Source organism: Parasteatoda tepidariorum, chromosome 12, assembly GCF_982258835.1.
Source record: "Parasteatoda tepidariorum strain Cologne lab strain chromosome 12, Ptep-v5.0, whole genome shotgun sequence".
NCBI classification, from domain to species: Eukaryota; Metazoa; Arthropoda; class Arachnida; order Araneae; family Theridiidae; genus Parasteatoda; species Parasteatoda tepidariorum.
This window is the reverse complement of record NC_141766.1, coordinates 10,946,087-10,969,246: the sequence shown is the minus strand read 5'-3', so window position 1 is coordinate 10,969,246 and position 23,160 is coordinate 10,946,087. Positions and strand designations below refer to the sequence as shown.

At 25.6% G+C, this 23,160-nt stretch overlaps 1 protein-coding gene across 2 annotated transcripts in view; it reads right to left on the bottom strand.

Annotated features, from left to right (window-relative positions):
- Positions 1-23,160, bottom strand: part of LOC107443799 (uncharacterized) — a 425,279-nt gene that overhangs the window by 8,432 nt on the left and 393,687 nt on the right. For both annotated transcript variants that reach the window (XM_043040926.3, XM_043040927.3), the window contains 8 exons: positions 17,879-17,937; positions 17,354-17,466; positions 15,608-15,698; positions 11,978-12,165; positions 11,653-11,751; positions 9,053-9,214; positions 5,158-5,257; positions 2,171-2,325 (listed from right to left, as the gene is read on the bottom strand). In XM_043040926.3, the coding sequence (XP_042896860.2) occupies positions 2,171-2,325; positions 5,158-5,257; positions 9,053-9,214; positions 11,653-11,751; positions 11,978-12,165; positions 15,608-15,698; positions 17,354-17,466; positions 17,879-17,937 (967 nt within the window). The remainder of the gene's footprint in view (positions 1-2,170; positions 2,326-5,157; positions 5,258-9,052; positions 9,215-11,652; positions 11,752-11,977; positions 12,166-15,607; positions 15,699-17,353; positions 17,467-17,878; positions 17,938-23,160) is intronic.

The window sequence follows — 23,160 nt, the reverse complement described above, 5'->3', positions numbered from 1 at the left end:
TATGACCTTGAATATTCTTACAATTTAAATGTTCAAGAAGAATTTCAAACTTTCAACTGATGGTCAGTGAAGAAGGGAAAAAGCAATGTGTGAGAATTTTACTCAGGGATAAAAGAAAGACCGTCATAGGCAGAGTCAGTTAAAAAAAAAACGAGCTGTTTTCTGAGGCTTGATTTGAGAAGCGAAAGTAGGGGGAGAAAAAGGGGAAAATAGAAACTTGTTTTAAATGGTTGGGAGAGTGCTTTTTCTCTTTTTTTTTTTTTTGTATTTCTGTTTTAAGAGTTCGATAATCTCCTTCCTCAGCTTATTTTTTTTATTTTATCGTTTAATCTTCAATTATGATCGTTCATTGCGTTTATGTTTTGTTAATATATTTCTTTCGTTAATATTAATGTTTTGTTAATACCATTTTTCGTTAATTTTGTTTCGTTTATACCATTTTCGTTAATTTTGTTTCGTTTATACCATTTTCAGTAATTTTGTTTTGCTTTAACTGTTTTTAATTTAAATTTCAATATAGCTTGTTTTTAAGTTTAAATACCTCCCATTATGAGGAAAAATTATACAGCTGCGTTTAAGCTGTCAGCAATTTAAAGAGAAAAACAAATTGTGATAAATGACTTCAAAAAGAGAGGAAATCATCCTGGGACAAAACGAAACCGAAAATGATGCTGAAAGTGTGATTGACGGATAAACGATGAACTAATAAGCCTATTTTGCTTCTATAGGAGAGTTCTGATTTTGAAGGATTTTAAGGGGAGTGATATGTATATATAGTGATATCTAAATGAATTATTCTTTAGTTTTTCTCTGAACACAATTTGTTTGGATTTATCGTTTCCATCTAAAACAAGATTTTGGATTGCTGATTTAAAAGTAAGATCGTTTCATTTTTATTTTAACAATTTTAATACTTATTTTAATGGCTTTTGATATATTAATTATTTTATTCATATTTTAAGGGTTACTTCAAATTAAAATTAGAAAATGCTTAATTTTACTTAGAAAGTTATTGAAATACATTTTGTTCTAGGATTGTTTCTATTTTTTTGTATATTCAATATCCTTTTATTGGTTATTATTTTACTATTTAAATTATATTAACATGCTTAGTTGGAACATTTGTTAAGTCTGTAATCAATATCCGTGTCAGTATAGTAAAATCCGGTGCGGTGTGTTTGACGGTGCAGCATATCCAAAGAAAAGCTTATTTATCAGAATTTTTAGGGTGTGGCGGTTTCTCCACGAAATTACGTTAATAATTAATATATATATTTCTAATGATTTTTTTTAAATCAAAGTAAAATTAAAATAGATACTTTTACTTATATTCTAAAATAAACTAAATAATCAGTCGTAATTATCTCTCATAGTAATTAACTAGAAAGGCCTTTATACCTAATTTTCCGAGAATAAACTTATTATAGAGGCAGTTTTGTTATAATCTCTACAATTTTGTTTAAATTGTTTCTTTTTTGTAATGCATAGATATTTTCCACTAAACAACAAACTTTTTCCTTCGGCACTTTATAGAAGACAAATAACAGGGATACAAAACCCGTGATTTGCAGATCAAAAGCGTCCTGAAAAATCTTTTGTCTTGGGCCCCTAAACAGCATTTAATAAAAGTAATAACAATAATAATAAAAAAAAATCTTTCTGCTCTTGAAAAAAATAATATTAATTTAAAAAGTGCATTAGTTTTTACTAGTCATTCTGCTATCGTGATTTTTTTTGTTTTGGTGCAAGTTTTTGTGGTCTACTACTAATAAATGAAAAGCATTACTGACACATACAAACAAATCAATATAAGAAATGTTTAAATTGATACATCACACAGCCTTAAATTTACTGATCAAGAGTTTCTTTAACCATATTAGAGTTGTCACATATTTATTCTTTAGCACCCATTGCTTTTAGTATAATTTTGCAAATACAGAACGATGTCAAATTACAAAATTAAATCACTAAGTTTGAGGCAAAGAAAAAAAGTATAATATATATTTCATAAAAGAGAACCAATAAAGTAACCAAGTTACATAGAAATCATGAATCATATGGGCTGTAAAGACAATTGTTAATTCAAAAAGTAAAAACCTTCAAAGAGACATTAAAAATAAAATATTTCAAGTTGCAAAATGATTAAATGTTCCAAACTTAATATAATTACCATGTCAATAGCCATTTTTCTTAAAGTCTGCATTTGCTTTTTAGTTAGCTCCGCAAAAATGTTACAGTTTTCATCTTGTAAAAGTTTAAATCCAACAGCTAAAGAATGATTTTCTAAAACAGATTCATCGTTGTACATCAAAGCTAACTCAGAACCTGTGAAAAATATTATAATGTAAGTAAAGAATAATAAGAGTGTTAATATTCCTATTTTGTGAGTATTATTTAGTAAAAAGCTCTTACTATAATAATTCAGTAGCTATATATTTTAGTTTAGTATTTAGATGTTAATAAATATCTTCACATAACTATATTTTTATTCAATTTTCTAATTTAAATAAAAAGTAAACTAATACAAAAATATCCATTAAAGATATTAAAGAACGTGAAAAATGATAATTAAATGGGCAAACCATTATTAGACATTTAATAAATAATTTTAAATGAAAGAATGATACACATTTTTAATTTTTTATGCACCGATGGAGTTATCTGTCCCTGTAATATAGCTTTCCAATTATCATTATCAAGTGGCAACACATGATTAATTGAAGTTGAACATCGCCTGTGGAGCTATTTAGTTGTATATATTTTGCTCTAAGTGGCTATTTTAGAATTAATGTTTGTCCATCAATTCTTAGCTTTCATCTCGATCAATTTTGCAATTAACTCTTCATAAAACAAAGTATTATTTTAAATTTTAATTAAAATTTCATAATGAGTTAATATTTTTTAATACTTTAAAGTCCTGATGAGTTTTATATTCTTACAATCAATATTTTATAAATTTTATTGAGAATAGTGTTGACTTACTTAAAATTCTTTCATTGTGGACAAATAGATTATAAAAGATAATGTGAAAAATCATTTATTGTTTAGAGGTAGAATTTATTGTCTAAAATGATTTTCAAATTATGAAACAAAAAGTTAAGTTTTTTTTAATACATTGCACATTACTGTATTAATTTAAAAAGAGTTAATATTGAAGAAATACTATTGACTGAAAAATCTATCTCAAATGAGAATATTTATTTTTATTTGCTTTTAACAAATTAAGCATGTTTTTTTCTTTTTTTAAAAATGATTAATTCAAGCATTAATATATTTTTAGTAACTGACACTAATTGGAGTTTAATAACTCAAATAATTTAAACATGTAAAACTTTAATAAATTCACATTTTTGACATTAATTTATTTTATTATACGTCTTATACTTTCTGAATCATCTTCTATTTACTAATTACTATCAAAAATTATTAGGCTGCTCTTATCAAAGAAAAAGGGAAAGAAAGGCGACAATTATCCATTATGATACAGATAAAATTTCATAATAGTACTACTATGTTCTAAATTGCATAGATTTTACTAGCTTAGCATTATTCTCTTACTGAATAGTATTGAATAACAAGATAGGTAATTTTTTTTATTGCAGAAAGCAGCCAGATTAAAGTTTAGAACAAGCATGAATTAAATTAAAATAATGTAACATGCAAACCGTTTTTGTTTAGTGAATGTTTTTTTAAAATTTTTTATAAATATTTAATAAGCTAAAATTTATAACTATAGGAAATATATAAACTATAGGAAATATATAAACTATAGGAACAATAGGAAATATAATTAATACAATAAGAGGGACTGAGCTTTTTTTAAGAACACTTAAAAATTTCTAAAAAATTAAAAGTATATTATATCAAATTGTTAATTCAAATAATTAACTAAATTTAATTTAAAATTTTTCTTGTTAAGAGCAGAATCTTCAGCATTAAAATATTTTCCTGCTTAAAAACTATCAACTCACACATATACATGACCACATCTAATACACAAAATAACTATATTTTTAAAAAAATTACTCCTTTTCTTTTTATATTTATGGAAGAAGAGAAATGAATTTAAAAATATTCATAATACTGTTTTTTTGACAACTACACAATCAGACAATAATCAAGGAAAAATCAAAGTATTTAGAAAAAAATAATATGTAGGAACACAAAGGACAATAACAATCAACAAAATTAAATTAACAAAAAAAAAAAAAAAAAAACAATTAACAAAATAACACCAATTTTACAAATAAATGAATAAAATAAAAGTTAAGTAATGCGCAGAATAAAAGCTTTGAAACAAAAAAAAAAAAAAAAAAAAAAAAAAAAAAAAAAAAAAAAAAAGAGGACAAACAAAGTAAATACTCAAAATCATAATGATCAATCACTATTTATTAATTTACTTCAGTATTTAAATTCTTAACATATTAGTCACATTTAAATGTATAGATATACTTCAAAAATTTTTATAAAAAAAAAGTAATAAAAGCACACAGTATGCAAAAATCTCTTAGTACCATATACCATACACATTAATAGTTTCTTAACAAATAGAAAATAAACACGAAACATTTTGCTACATGCAAGTAACAAAAAAAAAAAAAAAAAAAACCAAAGCATTAAGCTTTTTCAGTATACAAACCTTATGTCACTTCAATAAACTCAGTGTCTAATAAGGATAAGTCTGATGATATAAAAAAAAGAGCTAAGGCAGTATTACTTACTTTTATAAAACATCAATAGAGAGCAAAATATCTGTCTCCATTCACATAACTTACAACAAACAATAATTTAAGAACTATAACACAAAGCAAAACATATTTAAGCATAGAAACAATCTATTACAATCTATTCTTACTTGACATAGAAACATTAACCTCAATTGTAGTTCAGGATGGGATCTGGAGGTTTTCTTGCTTTAGGTTGTAATTAATTTATTGAAAAAAAGAGTTTTGGTAAGAATCATTTGATAAAATGTACAAAATAATTGGGAAAAAAATTAAAAGCAATTTTTAAATAAAATAAATAAAAAATTAAAGAACATTTCACTATAAGCTAATTTAAAGATGGGGAAAAAAAGAAAGAATAATTATTTCTAGAATGTTAAATAGAAATTATAGTTAAATAAAGATGTCATGTAACAAACGCATAAAAACTTACTCGAGTTAACTAAATATTGGTTAGTAACACCTGGATGGTCGACATCATGGACAGCTGCTGCAAATAGTGTAGCAAGTATTTCCAAATCAGTAAAAACTGACTGAAAAAATAAATAAATAGATATTTAGTAAATAAATAGTTTTGTCACATATTCTGAAAAAGTATATCAAAATTTGCAAGTGATTTGGATGCTATTGTCTTAGTACTTTTATGACTGACAATTTTACACAGAAACTATGTCACCAGCTATTATTTTGTAATTGAATATGGAAGTAAGTTAAATACTCTAAATCTTGATTTCATGTGCAAATGTTGCTGGCTGATGATGAGTTAACTCATCATGGATAAAATGTTTGGACACGAAAGACGCATTAACTTATCAACAATCAAAATGTGTTTTGGAGCAGATTAGAGCAAATAGTCTTTATATTCAGAGCAGCATAAAGCTTTTAAAATTAAATTTTTGATAATTTTTGTTAAATACTTAACATTTTAAATCATGCGAGCTGAATATCCGTTCTTTGTAATGGAGAGAAAAAAATAAAAATAATCGGTACTTTAAGAAATTATGCACAAATCTGAAATTTATACACCAATACAATAAATCAAGCTTAGTTATTATTATTATTTGCCATGCAGGTGATTTTTGATTATTATAATAAACAAAACACGTTTTTAGAACTTCCTCACATTAAGATAAATATTAATTGATTCAGTATTTGGCATATTGCTGTTTTCCGAGATCAACTCATGATAGTCAAAATTTAAAATTTTTATCAATTTTTTCTGGTATTTATGCTTCTAGGAACTCTGGTACTTTTGAAGGGACAAAAAATGCATTTCTCCAATAATAAAGCTGTACAGTATTGATGCAGTTTTAACAAGTATCAAGTATACTATCATAACATTTTGTACCTGCTTTTATGGATTTGCTACATATTAAGGCTACATCAACTACCATAATACCAATATTTATACATTACCAAAATTAGGTATCATTGGCGAGAAAAATAGCATGGCAATTTTTCACGTTATTAGTACCACATTAGTATCACGTCCAATTAGTACCACTTCTTCATTAACTTTGCCTTTTACACATAAATAATTTTTTATTTCAACCGGTGCCGATTACCAAAATTAATGAAACATAATTCACACAAAACCATGCTTAGGGCGGGTGAACTGGACAACCATCCAAGGCCGTTAAAATTTTGGGCTGCCACAAATTCAAGAGCGATTAATAGTTTCATTGCAAGTTCTTTTTTACATATGCTAAATCTTGGACATATTTTTACTATTCATTGGATATATAATTTATACCAGTTATTGTAAATTATATTTATAACTGTGTCTAATTTTATTTCAGTTAATGTTCCTCAAGATCTGGAGTGAAGTTTTAAAATAATAATATGGAAATTTTGTCCACTTTCAACCTTTATATTGTAAATTATATATTGTAATATTACAACATTTATATTGTAAATTGTTATATTGTAAATTATATTTATAACTGTGTCTAATTTTATTTCAGTTAATGTTCCTCAAGATCTGGAGTGTAAGTTTTAAAATAATAATATGGAAATTTTGTCCACTTTCAACCTTTACGCCATAGAAATTAATTGCATTAAAAATTTCACATATTGCCCTTTTGTGAGAGTGTGTGGAAGGCAATCCTGAAGAACTGCTGTGGAAAATGTCAAGAAAAATAAAAAGCAGAATTTGCATGTTTAAAAAGTATTTAATTAAAAAAAAAAAAATTGTTGATTTGAATGACATGAATTTTTTTCAAATCATAGATATATCTAAAAAATATTATTTATACAGTCCTTCATTACCCAATATATTATACTTAAGACTGTGATAATAAACTATTGATATCAAATCTCATTGATAATACATATTTTATTCATTCCAAATGTTGACGAACAATCAATAAAATCTGATTGGAATTTTTAAAAAAATCCAATGTGTAATATATACTTTGTTAAATGAAATATGATTTTTAATAACTATGATAAAATGTTATAATGTTTTGTCTAGAACCGCTAAAGCCCAAAGCATGCCCTGAATCCACATCATTTTTTTATTGTTTTTTACATATCTTTGTGGTTTCTTATTTTTTGATATTTTTAATTACATATGGGACACAATGTTATTAAGACACCAAAATTTCAGATTTGAGCAATAACCAATTGCTTAGAATTTACTGAAAAATCAATTATTGATATGTCTGATTCCATAGTAATTTTCTGTTTTATGATTCTCTTTTTTCTGCATCTTCTATTTGGATTTTCAAATTTCGATATTTCCATACGATATTATTGCATATGTGTACATCAAATTTCAAGGTATTACTTGTGGGTGTGATCTATTCTCACTGATTCTATAGTAAATCCTATTATTTAGATTTTTTGTCAACCCTTTTAACATGGCAGTTTCAATTCCAATATCTAAAACGTTCTGATTACAAGTGTGTTTCGTTAATTTGGTATAAAATTTTTTTAATGCGCTTCATGCGATGAGGGGAAAAACTCTCCTAAATAAACATGCAGGGGTGATTGTGAGTCCACGTCAAAATTCCGGAAAATTTCTTAAGTAAAAAAAGAAAAAAGAAGAAAAAAACAGTTTATATTGAAAAATTAGAAAAAATTTTAAACAAGTTTTTTTTTCCCTTTTTCTCAACATTTCTTAGTTTCCTTAAAATATATTTAAAATTTTACACATACCAATGATGATCTGGAGAAGTAATTAAAATTTACAAACATGTCTTTCTTTCTTGAGTTTATGATTATAACAACTATTTACTGATAAAAAATGAATATTAATCATGAATATAAGCCTATAAAGTATCTCATTAGCTCTCCCTTACAAACAAATAAAATAAATTGTGATTTTAAGTTCCACCTTTGAAAATTTGATTTCCAGAAACTTCTGTGATCAATGATTTTTTGAAACATCTGGACCTTCGATCTCTGGAAACTTCCGGATCACTGTTAGCGAAAATTCCGGAAATCCGGATTTTTTCCGGAGCACAATCAGCCCTGAACATGTTAATCAACGTTTAGATGAAAAAAGAAAATTGCTTGCAGTTTTGGGGCAGCAAAACTGATTTTAATGGGACTATATGCGCTAAAGTTTCACATTTTGCTCAACTAATATTAAAGAGTTTGCAGCAGCAACAAATGTAAATGGCATTGTATAGTTAAGATAAGCTGAGCAACTAGCATTAGGAACTATGTATGATGAAAAATGAAAAGATCACTATTATTGTATTTTTTTTATTTAAATTTAAATAATTAGCTGATTTTCCTTAAACTGGCACCTTTCCATCTCATATTTAAACAACAGATACAATCTTCGAATTTTTCGATAAAAAATAATTGAAATATAGTTGATTAGAGCAGAATAAAAAATATTTAGTATTTATTTTACACAAAATTAATTAAATAATCGATCTAAACAAAATACTCATAAAGTGTTAAGTGACAATCAGCACCATTCAATTACAAAAAAAAAAAAAAAAAAAAAAAAAAAAATTCACTATAGATCAACTTGGGCATTTTTTAAAATGGCTCAGACTCATTGCAGTATAAAAGATGCTGCGGTCAGTAATGCAATGTCACAACCATTATATTTGTAATGCACAACACTATTTGCTACAGAAACCGGAATTTTCGGTAGCATTATAAAACACTCACAAACAAAGTAAGTTGTAATCAGTGTTTTTATTTTAATTTTGTGCCATCAAATGCTGTTTTGTTGATGCTTGGGTTCCAAAATAGAATAGCCCTGATTATGAATAATAAGATATGAATTCCAAAGAAAAAGTAAATATAATAGCATTTTTGAAATCAGAAGAGAATATATAAGAAATAACAGATTTTTTACAACTTACATCCAAAGCTGGCGAAGATAATAACACATGGACAGATTGTGTAACATCACAAGCATGGTTTCTATTATGGTATGGCACTTTGAGATAATGATCCTCCAAAGTCATCAAAAAATTTAAAAGGGTCTTTGAAGGAATGTTGAAAGTCTTCAGTAAATCTCGATCCTTTATGGAAAAATGAATTATTAGTATACAATTCATTAATTTTATAATTTAAAATGGAAATATTATAAGTTATCAATAAAACACTAGAAATGCTTTAATATAACTCTTCAAAACAACTGCCTAATGACACAATTAGTTAACAGAATATGCATAGTTAATATCATGCAAATTATTTTCCAAAAACTCTCAAAAAATATGATCATAATAGAGTATAAAAATAAATGCTTGTTATGAATAATTTTTTTAAAAATATAATCTTTATAAGATTAACAAAAGAAATTGCTAAATTTCATCGAATGTTGTTCAGTACTTTTAAAATTAAATAGATAATATCCAATACATACATTTATTAAATATGCAACATAGTTTGTAAAATACAATGAAATGAAGAAATGTGTCATTTAAGCAAATCAAAAAAATATGATGCAAAATTCAGACAATGAATATTTTTTTGGAAAAATAACTATCATATTTAAATAAATTTAAATTAGAAAATCAATTTGCCAATAATCAGCTTAAATTTTTAGAAAGAATCTAAAAGGTTGAAGCATGCACATCAGTTTTGAAGTATTTAATTATGAACAATTTTTCAGATTTGAAGAGCTGATTTCTGCTTAAAATTTGTCTCCCATAGATAGAATAAAGAATAATTTTATATATGTATAGGCACTACTCCCATTCTGAAGCTTACATAAAAAGTATTCATTGTTTTATACCAGGGTTTTCTAAGGTAGGCCCAGCCCAAAAAACCTCAACAGGTTTTTTCGGTTTGGGTTCAGTTGAAAAAACGCATCTTTATATCCACTAGGTAAGTTTCTTTGCAAAGATCAAATTAAATTGCTCTTTGAAATTATCAAGTTATTATTTTATAAATTTAACTAAGTAACTTTTTATACAAAATTGCATGAAATAACATATTTTAGTAATCAGATTTTTACTAACAAAATTTAAAATAAATGAACTGAATGCATGAAAAAAATAAGTTCATGATTAAATAAAACATATTGCTAAGTTATAATCTACTAATTATCTATAAAACAAAGTATATATTATATGCATACATTTTACACTTATGGCAAATAATTTATTTAGATGGTTATTAAACTCTGCAGAGGGGATTTTTCCTTTGACTGTTAAAAGAATCCATAAGTTTTGCTTTTACTTCTTGTTTCTACTTTACATTTCTAAAAAGTTCACCTTCAAGCATATTAGAGATATGTATTTATTGGTAAGAATTATAATATAAAATATACAAAAACAAAACAATGTGTTATTTCAGTGGTTTATCAGTATAATTTTTGCGATATGTTAGGCATATCTTTTAATATTTTGACATTAATTTCTTGGAAACACAAAATTATGTGCAGTTTCTTTTTATTTTAATACAACATCTCAAATTTACACACAACTCACCTTTTTGTAGTGAAAGGTATTTGCTTAACTCTGTGTTTTTAGGGTGGGGTCCAATTTCTTTCTTGTTCATTTTAAACTGTTTTTTCTGTATATTATTCAAAGGTGAAAATATTCAAAAGAGAATTTTTATGCAAATTTAAAGGATGTAAAAATTGTCGTACAGAATTATATAGTTTGATTAAGCACTTTAAGGAGATAAGACATTGTTCTATCAATTGGCTCTTTTGAGGTTCTGTTGGACATATCCTCTTTATAGTATGTTGAGTAATGTTTAAGATATCAATATCTATATCTTATTTTTATTTTTGTCATACACCATAAGCAATTTAAAATCCACAAATTTGCCTTCACTCTCTTATAAGATCAAATAGTAAAAAACAGATATGAAAATAAACTGCTATGGCACTATATAAATTATAATAAAAAATGTGCAGATAAAATTTTAGCTGTATGTTGACAGCATATTTTTGTGAGCAATACAATTATATTTATATATTAATTGAAAGTAACGATCTGAGATTAGTTCTCAATTTCTGTTTTATTTCTATGACATAATTTAAAAGGTTGTAAAGGTTATAAAATAATTTTTTAATGGTCTTTGGATTACACTTATTGACATAAAATTTAAGAAATAAACTTTCAAAATTACAAATATAAACACATTGAACAGTAAAAGAAGTATAAAAGACTAGAAAAAACCCGGACACACAACATTTTAAAACATTGAATAGTGAATGAAGCAAAAAAAAAAATTAAAATTTAATTTAAAATGAAAACTATATACGCAGAGTGATCTATATAACATTTTTAATCAAATTATGACATACTTTACTCAATTAAAGAGCATGTCATTGTTTCATAATATCAATGCATATTAACTAAAGTATTTAAAAGATTCTTAAACTTTCAAATTTTAAAAATAATATCACAACTAAAACAAAAATAAATACATCGAAGAAAATACATTAAAAAAATAAATTAAAAAAGTAAATAAAAATAAAATAGAACCAAAGCAATATGCTTACTCTAAATATTTTATGTCCAACTGCTGTTAAAGGTCGCTGTTCTGAATAAACATCTATTTTAAAAATGTCTAAGCCCCATCTATTTGTGTCTTCTAACATCTACAAAAAAGCAAAAAAAAACTATGAAATGCAATTATTAAGACAATTATAATGATAATATTATAAATTATACATAAATAAGAGAAAATATTATTGATTAATATATTAAATAAATATTCAATTTAATGCAATATTTATTTTTAAATAACATAGAAATCTATGTCTGAAACAATCAGAAAGTACTTTTGCAACATATATTGAAATTAACTACAATTGTTAATCATACTTTTCCAAGCTCCACTTCATATGTAGTTTCAACTCCAAATTTAGGCAGCTTGGTAAGGCTATTAGTATGACAAAGTGGCTTTTTAACACCAGAAATTTGTGACATTGTTTGACTTGTTTTAGACTGTCTTGAAAAATCTTGAGCTTCATCTCCCCAAAGAGCAGGTAAATCAAGTTCCTGTTGCTTATCTACGAAAAAAATTATAAATATTTTACGTATAAAAAGGAGATTTACAGAGGCTTGAAGTTTTTTTAAAGCAAAAACTGTAATCTATAGATTAATACAAATATAGATTTTGAAATCCTGAGCTTGTGACATTTGTCATTAATATTTTAAATTTACTTTTACTTCGAGGCATTTACAAGTACATCAGGAGAGTTTTAGACAGTGAATAGTATTTAATTATGATCCAACTTCAGAATATGTAATGGAGTATTACCCAATTTCTTTTCAGAAAAGAAAAAAATCAATAAGTTGACAGATTTCTTTTTAAAATATGTGCCAATCAAGGTTATTTATTTAAAGTACAGTACAGAACCCATTATCCGGAAATAAGAAAACTGGAAAACCAAAAAAACGGAAAGAAATTCGATACATTTTCCCGCCATTTTTTAAAAGAAAATTTTTTTTCCTCATAAGATTTTAGGATTTTTCTTTCTCTTTTGAAAGATGTTTACCGTACCATCATTTTAGAAATAATCATTACTGTATTACTTCATCGTTTTTTCTTCTTTTTAAGATTCTTTCCTAATACTTTTTTTTAGCTGGGCTTAACAATAAATAAAAAAAAAAAAACGGCGTTTTGTAGCGATTCAGAAAACCGGAAAAATCAATTATCCGTAATAGCGATGGTCCCGATCGTTCCGGATAATCGGTTCCCTACTGTACCTTATATTTCTATAAAAATGGGGAAATTCACAAATTTGCAACACAAAACCTATATTTTTAGATCAGATGTAGTTTCAACCTCTTTAAAATGGCACACTTTAGAATTCGCATGTAATAACTTTCTCTTTAAGTGGCTGTCAAAAAGAATATTTTCACTCTATGAAAACTGTATTAAGCTTAAACACAAAAGGATATTCAATATATAGGATACCTTAGTCAGAACGTATATTAATTTGAACACAAAACATATATTTAAAAAAAAAAAAAAGTTTTTTAGTATGCCATTCTTTAAAATAGTACTAATATAGTTTGAGGTCAAGTTTTACTAAAGGTAAAAAGGTGGATTTTTTTTAAACAAAAGTTTAAAGACTATAAAAGACACTTTAAATATGTAGGGTGTCATTCTTTAAAATATTTAAATACACTTTGCCTTTAAGTAGGAATTTTTTCTTAAAATGACAGTCAATTATAGCATTTATAAAGTGAATATGTGCATTAGGATAGAAAAAATATATATAAAACATGTCAGACTTGTATGTGAAAGTATAAATGCAACTTCAAAAGTCAAAAAAAAATTTTTTTTTTTTTCAATTGAAACATTAGCCAGGGGCCTGTCTAGGTTTTTCTGAAAGGTACCTATTTTGTGAAAATTTAGACATAATTTGTGAAAAATTAAAAATTATATTTAAAAATCCAACACAAAAATATGGCAAGAATATGGATTTATAATTTTTTAAGGAATACAAAAATAAAATTTTAAGAAAAAGTATTTTGTGAAACTACCGTTTTTCCTAAAATTAAATTTGCGAAACTACCGTTTTTCCTAAAGTTGAATTTGTGAAGGTACCGCTAAACGGTAGTAAATTCGGTCTGGACAGACCCTTGTTAGCATATCTAATTTTAGTAAACAGTAGTTGAAACTATACTTCTTTCCAAAATGCATAATCGGCAGGATAGATAGAGCCATCAATTTATATTTTAAATAATCCCAAAATTTTTTTAAAATTTGTTTATGAAATAATTTTGTTTATGAACTAAAAAATTTGTTATGAACAAGCACATTTTTGATTATGTATCAGTTCTTTGAACTATTGATTTAATCCATAAGAAATCATTATTTTTTTAATTTACTCGTAATTTCTTCCCTACTTTTTAACATCACAAAGAACACTCTGGAAAATTTATTTCCCAGAATTTTATTGCAGAATTCATGTTTTAAAAAAATATATTATTTTTATATGTGCAATTCATAAAAGTGGTGCAAAATACTTTGCATTCAAATGTAACAGGCAGAAAATAGCATATCAAAAATAGAATTTTTTAATGAAAATGTATGTTAAGTTTTATCAATACAAGGGACACTTAAGAAATTAATTCCACATGCTTCAACTGCAAAGTAAATCATTTTGGACCATGAATAATTTCTACATGGGTCATTCATTAAAACTACTTGTTTATGCATTCAAGTTGAATTTTGATTGAAAATGATATTTAAAAGTAAGGTCCTTTTATTTTATAACCAAAAGGCAACTTAGGTTTAAACATGACAAGGAATAATTTAAAAAACAATCAATTTAAAATACAATCAATTTGTACTATGCACCATTACACCTATATTTCAAAGCCGAAAGTAGTTTTCATCTGCATCATTCTTTAAAATGTTATATACTTCACATAAGAAGTACAACTCCCAATTGGGGTTTCAGTGGCTTTGGGTAAGAACAGTGGTGTATTTAGGACATGGCGAGTGGGGCCATTGCCATGAGTGAAGAAATGACTAATTTTGAAAATTTAAAAGGATTACAATAAAGTGTATAGTTTTTTTTTTTTACTATTTTATAATTTTATGGAGATAATATTTACATAGAGGTGCTAGGTACATTCTTTAAAGAGAAATTATCAAATGATAATCAAAGGCTTTTTCTTCATCTTCAGTCTTGATTAGAGTTTTGGTAAACAACAGTGGAGTATGCAAAAAGGTATATGCTTTAGACAAGGAAAAATGTTTTTAAAAATTTATTTTATTTACATTTCCAATTGTCTAAAACAATATTTATATATTTTTATCTATTGATTTAAATTTAAGAAAAACCCAAAAATGATTTTAGTTTAAAATTTATATTGGTTTAGTCTATTGCATTATATGGATTATTTTCGTCACACTTTGGAAAAAAGACATTAAATTAAATATACCCACTATAATCAGTAACCATATTAGAACAATGTCAGAATTTAAAAACATTGAAAAAGAAATAGAATTGAAAGCTTTGTCTTCTTTTTTAAATATGAGTAATCATTTAAATTAAGTAAAAATTATAAAAAAAATATTTCTAAGAACATAAATTATAATTAATAACTTTTGTTGTATATTAACTGAAAATACATTTTTTAGGCTAAGAAAGCATAAAATTAATCATAATTGTTTAAGTCATGAATTTAGTAATTATGAAATAAGAATTCCTCAATCATTATAGTTATAAGTATAGGTGATTTTTCATTTACAGTAGTTACAATGACATTTTTGACTAATTCATTTCAATGAATAAATTAAATCTACTTAGAAATTTATTAAATTACACTAATGTACACAAAAAAAATTATCGTTTATCTACATCCATGATATAATTAAAAAAAAATTTTTTGCTACTAAGTAAATTTTAACGGCACATGAGTGAGACCAAACTGATATAAATTGACAAATAAATGTGTTGAATTTTGAAGAAGAAAATAAAATAAACATACCAAGAAATGTCGAGCAAATATATTCAGAAATTTGACTCCCAGACTTTGAATCAGAGAAAATGCTGAGTTCTTTGTTAAGCATTCTCTTAAACTAGAAAAAAAAATTGATCGTATTAAAATAAAATAACTAGAAAACAAAATAATTGAAATTTATATAATGGAATATACATTTTGTATGAAAACTACAATCTAAGGTAACTAAAAAAAGTAAGATTACAATGAACCACCCTAAAAAAGGTTCTTAAGAGCCAGACCAGTTCACATTTTTGAAACATAAAAACATTTTTTAAATATCACTTGAGAAGCAAACATTCTCTCAAGAAATAAGAATGAAAAAGAATTTATAAAAAGCAACAACCCTTTTTTACACAAAATATCTTATTGAAAAAAAAAAAAAAAAAAACTAACTGCCAAATTATAAGGTAAAGACATGAAAAAGAAACAAAATCAATATCTATAACACCAATTTCCTAGCTATGAAAATATAGGTGGAAAAATGTCATTAAAAATCTTTCAGATAATTTTGTATAGACAATAAGCAACAGATGACTGTATAATAAATGCAAAATTTCATTTGTTTGAAAATTTATGAAGAAAATTAAACATAATACTCTACAGATCTCATTTGCTTTAAAAAAAAAAAAAAAAAAAAAAAAAAAACTAAAAGAAATATTTTTCAAATAGCTATATCAGTATGCAGAAAAATAAAAAGTTCTACATGTAAAAATTATGTGGTTATCATAAGAGGCAAAATTTTCCTTTTTTTCCTGATTTATGTAAAACAGTTATGATTAATGAAATAGAATTCTAACATGGTTTGCATATTTTTAAAAATAATAAATATATAATAAAAATATGCATGCTTGGTTGTTTCCTGAACCAGATTTTATAAAATTTTTTTTTTGATAAAACCTAATTGTGCAAAACTAAATTTGCAACCTAGATATGAGGAATGCATTTTTTAAAAAAATAATGCATAAGATGTTTGCAAATTTAAAATCTGATTTAATAATTTAAGTTATAATAGAATGCTTATCATCAATTAGAACAATTAGCTTTGATTCATTAAAAAAACATTCAAATGTAAGGGGAAAATATGGAAAGGAGGGGTAGGGAGAAAATGCAAGACATTTAGTTTAAGGCTTTGTAGAAACATTAATATCATTTTGAAGGATTTGATAAATAAAGAAAACATTCATAAGGGCCCCAAAAAACATCTTTATTTAGGCCTCTTTACAGAGTTTGAAAGGCAGTGAAAAACCTGGGATAAATTGTAAGCATTTCAATAAGAAAAAAATAACAGACACTGCAATAATTTATTTTGTTAAAAAAAAGAAGGTAAAATTATTGAAGAGTCAAGATTTGAAAAAGAGAATATTTTTTCTCATACAGAAGAAACTGTAGCTTTAAATATCACCCTCAATAACACTGAATAGAAATCAGATGCCTTCACAATTGATGTTTTATTCCTAAAAGTCAGGTGAGATAATGCTGTCAGGAAAAGATTATAAACATAAGAGTAAATAATAAGACTCCTTTAAAAAATTATTATAAATTTGCCATTAACTATATTTCACAAAAAAAAAAAGAAAAGCTCATAGTTTTTCTTTTTGATACCATTACTTCTACTTACATTCATTTCATAGTAGAAAATTTCTGGTTAATCTGAGTTTTCAGTTTTTCAAATAGGCTTCAAAGTATTTTTAAATATAAAAATGAAGCAAAAAATAACAAGATTTTCGTTACCTTGCTCGAAGCCATATCACCCACTGATCTGTGAGTGTGAATATTTTCTAGTTGGTCCAAGCACCAATCAAGCTCAGCTAAAGTTTCACCGGCCAATTTATTAAATTCATCATCTAAAAGTACAAAAATATAATAAATAAAACCATGGAAAATAACTGGTTAATTAGCACTGAGCTGACTGCTAAATCAATAAAATATTATTTTGTTTCATGGGCAAGTATAAAAGCTTTTAGGCACATATGGAGAAATAATTAAAAATTTCATTATAAAAAATTCCCTTGATTTTCAGAATAATGGCTTGAAGGAGAATTTTTGAACTTGAAAGAAAATTAACAAACAACATGTTAAAAACCATATAAAAATATATGTTGAAAACCACATTGAAGTTCACCGATTCTTACTCAAATTATGAATCATATTCTATATTTTTATAATAAAATATGGATAATAAATTTCAAATAATTGGAAAATCAGTTTTTGATTAAATATACAAGTCACAATGAGCAAAAGAAAAAAGCTTCTTACCAGAAAGAGGCTTTGAAGGCGGGGGAGTATTAGAAGAGTTTGAAGGTCGTCTGTTTGCCCTAAACAAAAAATTAATTAAATAATTATAAATTTATTGCATTTACTTTTTATTATAAATTTCTGTAGTTATAAGCAGGGGTAGTGAAAATTCTCAGAGCCGAATATTTCCCAAGAACACACTGATTTTGGTTTGAAATTTCCACCAAAATTATGCCATTTTTTCTTCTTTTTTTAACCCACTGGCGGTTAAGGAAATGGGCAAAATTGGGAGAATGTTTCTCCCCTACACACAGTTCCCCTATCAGTTAACATGGGAAAACCGGTTTTGCTATGCAGAGAAGACTGCAGGTTAAAATGCGACTTTTTACGTGCAGAACCGTCAGTGGGTTAAGTTACAATACTTTTTTCAAAATATCTTTAGAAAGTAAAGTTAGTACATTGATAAAATTTTTAGGTAATAACTTTTCTTTCACAAAGAAAAATATTCATGTGATTTTACACAATTCTTGAATAAATTAGCATATGTCTTAAATAATAGAAATCAAAATTATGGCATAACGAATTTAAAAATATGTTAAAATAAATGACTTATTCTTTCATCCTTCTTATGTTTTATTTGTCTAAATGTAACATTTTTACTTTAGCATTCTGTTTTAAAAATAGTCAGGATTTTTGTAATATAATTTTTTTTTCCAATATAGAAGTATAATTCTGTTCAATTGAATGAAAAAATATTAAAGAATAGACTATCAGTTTTATACATAAAAATAACATTCATAAAATTTAAAGGGAGAAAGAAAAATGTTTTGCATAATGATCTTTTTCTATCATCAACATATAAAAGAATATACATTCCAATAATATAAGTGAAATTATTCTTGCATTTTGAAAAGGAAAAAAAAATTTTGACTTCAAAAATCATGATACATGTGGAAATATATGAGAATAATTGCTGAAAAACCCATGTCAAAACCACGTAGCAATACTACAAAATCACATGTAATGGACAAGTCAAAAAGTGATTAACCCAGGGGGCGATTTGAGACTAGGCAGTTGTAATAAATAATACCATATTAAAAATATTGAGATTTTAAAAACCTTGCAGAAATCAATAATAATAACTACCATACTCGATCGAAAAAAGGATGTAATTGTCAGGCCAAAAGTGAAGACTTAATTGCGCTATTCAAATTTTGCATTTAGTATTAATAACTTTGAAAAATACCAGGATAAATAAAAATAATGGAATTAAAAAAAGAAACATATTTGAAAATCAATAACATGGAATCGGCTGAAATCCAGCGTAAGCGGCAGAAAGTGATTTACTCAGAAATGCAATTCGAATCTTGAACAGCGTGTCATAATAACACTGTATGAAATATATTGGCATTTTAAGCAAGGAGAAAAAAAAAAAAAAAAAACAGGCGTAAGTTCACAGCACTATCTGCCAACAAAGGATCATGGAGTTACCACAGAATTGGTACAAGTCAAGCTTTCCAAGAAATGATTACTCCAATCAGCACTAATTTCCATGCCGTAATATTATATTAAAAATATAGGGATTTTATTGATTTGGTTCAATTTTATTACAGTAATTTTTTAGCAGAAAATTTTAATAAAGCAAAACGCTTTTCCAATAAAAACTTTTCAGCGAATTCTGCACCCCTACTCTTAAAAAAACTTTATAAGTAATTAATATTGTAAATAATTATTATTAATGTATGTAGTGTGCTTATTAAGTGCAATAAACTTATTTAAAACTTGATAAAAATCTGCTAATACTGCAATTTATAAATTAGAAAAATCATTAACTCAAAATAAAACAAAATTTAAAAATATATTTTTGTTTCTTTATCACATTGTGTTATTTTGACTGCCTTTTATACAAACTATAAAAAAAAAGTTAATTGTCTTATTAGCTATATGCATTTTTATGAATGTACAAATATATGAAACAAAATTTTAGGGGAAAACAATAAGGATTTTATTGATTTGACTCAATTTTATTATAGCAATTTTTTTACGAGAAAATTTTTTTAAAAAAGTAAACGCTTTTTTCAAAGAATATTTTTTTAGCGAATTTAATTTTAATCAGACCAAAATTTTCCCCAGGATTGCCAGAATTTCTTCGAAACCTCGTAACGACAATCTAGCACATTATGCACTCCTGGTCGTAAATAAACTTTATAAGTAATTATTGTAAATAATTATAATTAATTTATGTAGTGTGCTTATTAAGTGCAATAAACTTATTGAAAACTTCATAATAATTTGCAAATACTGTATTTTATAATTAGAAAAATAATCAACTCAAAATAAATTAAAATTTAAAAATATATACATATTTTTATCATATTGTGTTATCTTCACTATATTTTAGATAAAAAACATAAAAAAAGTGAACAGACTTATAAGTTCTATGTATTTTTATAAATGCACAAATATATGAAGCAAAATTTTTGATGAAAGAACCTGAAAAAATGAGAGAAATACCTTTCAACTAAAAAATACACCAGCTATTACAGAATTAAGAAACTAGTCAAAATAATTTATTTTTTTAAAAAATTAAACTAGTTTTAAGAAATTTTATTTTAAATATTAATCACTTTTCAAGTTTATTATTTTTTTCAGAGCTACATTATTTTTCAATATAAAGACTTATTGCAGGCTAAAAAAAAAATTTCTTTTTTTCAGTTAATAGAATTAAGTTAAAGCAGTCCTTGAGAACTTTGAAAAAATTATTTTTGTTACTCTTCCCTCCCATGACATGGTCACTGGGGAAAAGTCATAAATTTGATTATTTTATTTTTTATAATTTAGTAATTTTTTAAAGTTAGTAAAATAAAAATAAATTAAACTAAAAAATAGCCTTGAGGAAATAATCCTAATGTTTATTTTAATTTAAATTGATAAATTAAATTACATTAATTGTTATATTAATTTATAATTAATATTTATTAAAGTAAGCAAAAAAATGTTTGCACTAGAAGTGTATTTTTTAATATTTATTTGAAATAAAAGCAAATTGTTTAATTTATTGAAGGGAATTAGGGTTATTTTATCTGCAGTAATTTTGTAAATGAATATTAAATGTCAGCTGAGAGGCAGAGTCATTAAAAGTATCTTGAAAGTACATATTTTCACAACATTAATAAAACAGTGTTTTTACTACAGCGCGAGAATCTCGCATATTTTTATCTTTTCTCGCATAAAAAAATGATAAATGCGAGAAGTTCGTGCACTCTATTAATCAATTTTAAAATGTGCGAATCTCTCGAATTTTGGAAAAAATTTCGAAATCGAGAATTTAGAAATCTCACCCTGTTTTTGAGAAAGAGTGAGAAATTCTCTCCCATTTTTTTTTCTGTAATGAAAACACTGTAAAACGTTATAAACTTTCATAGGTAATCAACATTTTGAATTAAAAAGAAAAACCTATTAAGGCATGAAAACATTAGTTTACCAAAGTTTTTTATTATTTAAGTAAGAATTAACAAATTTAATAAATAAAATGAGGAAAGAAAAAGTACCAATTAACTAAACCAAAATAATCCAAAAGCTAAAATTAAAATAATCAAATTTAGTAAAATATCCTAATAAGTGATCTATTACGAACTAATTCCCTTTAATACCAAATAGTCTCCCACAACAATGCATTTCAAACTAACATCATGGAGTCATTTGCTCGTTTAAGCTCATAATCCAATGATTTAAAAAAAAGCAATTAGAGATAGAAATTAAAATATGCAGTCAGCATATTAATTCGTGATATATTTCAAATTATAAAAAAGATAATCTAAAATGAAAATTAAATTGGTTTTTCATCATAAAAACTTTGTTTCTTAATTTGCTACAGAACTCTCTTTCCTGTTTACTTAATACTGGCTAATAAGCCAATTATGTTTTAATTAATCCCATATAACCACAGCTAGATTCTTATTTTTTTGTCAGTTTTTTTTTTTAAATTATAAATTACTGTAACTCAGATATAGAAATTTAGAATATCACTTACTTATGTTTAAGTAAAAATAGTATAAGTATTTCCCTTAAAGTGTACTAATTTGCTTGACTAAAATAAACATAAAACAAAGTATATGTTTAATTTATAGTGTATGAGTTGGCTGATGAGCTGAAGAATAACACTGATTTAAGTTTAGCTCTTTAAGATAAAGATTGCTATTTTTTTTTTTTTTTAAATGTAACTAAATAATAAAATGTAATGCTGCTGAAAATATGACAAGATTTTAATAGAAACAGATAATTGTTGCATTTATTCCAAATAATATTAAAAAATATATATAAATAACAGTATTTATTAAAAAATTACACTATTAAGTCAGAAATATATATTATGACAGATAAATTCTCCCAAACCATCCATATAAAAGTTCAAAATAAAATTAATAAATAATTTTATTCATTCATTTTCTTAAAATTTAGGATCCTTGGGGCTAAGCGATTAAATTAGTAATTACAAATCTAAGTTAACTTTCATGCGATAAATTTTATTTACTAAGTATATTATGTATTTTCTGTGATTAACAGGATTGCATCAAATATTTCAATTTGTAAACTTAAATAAAAAATAATTCCAGTTATTTTATATACTTAAATGTACAGAAAAGTTCTTGTAAGAAAATAACTTTTTGTCTACCTTAACTCTTTGACATACGATTACAGATCGTTAACCTTGTCAAGAACTGATTAAAATATGAAGCATTTTTTCACTGCTTTATCATTTTTAATAATATAAAAAAACTAACAAGACCTGTCAATCTTTTATAATATGAATGTCCTTCAAATGAATGTGTGACAAAATCTGACTTGTTCCACAAGAGCAAATTTAAATTGTTGCCTATACAAGAAGTTACTAACTTTTAATTAAATAACGATATTTATTTTTAATATATATATATTGAAAATAAACAATTTACGAAAAAATTTAAAAAGCAGTGGACATATAAAACTAACTCAGTGGCGCGACAGCCCATTAAGAGGGCCAAGGCCGACTGTGCCCATCTCAGTTTTCTTGACCTTGGGCTCTGGGGTGCAGGAGCATTTGTTCCGGTCAGGTGGTCAGCCGAACGCGGAACCCCCAGTGTTAGTTCCCAAGCATGCTTGGTACTCATTTATCGACCCACTGAAGGGATGAAAGGCTGAGTCGGCCTTGCCCGGCCCAAGGATCGAACCAAGGACCTGTGGCACGACAGCGCGAAGCGCTACCGCTCAGCCACCGGGCGTCGCAGTGGACATATGCAACATTAAAATCAGGCCAATGCCAT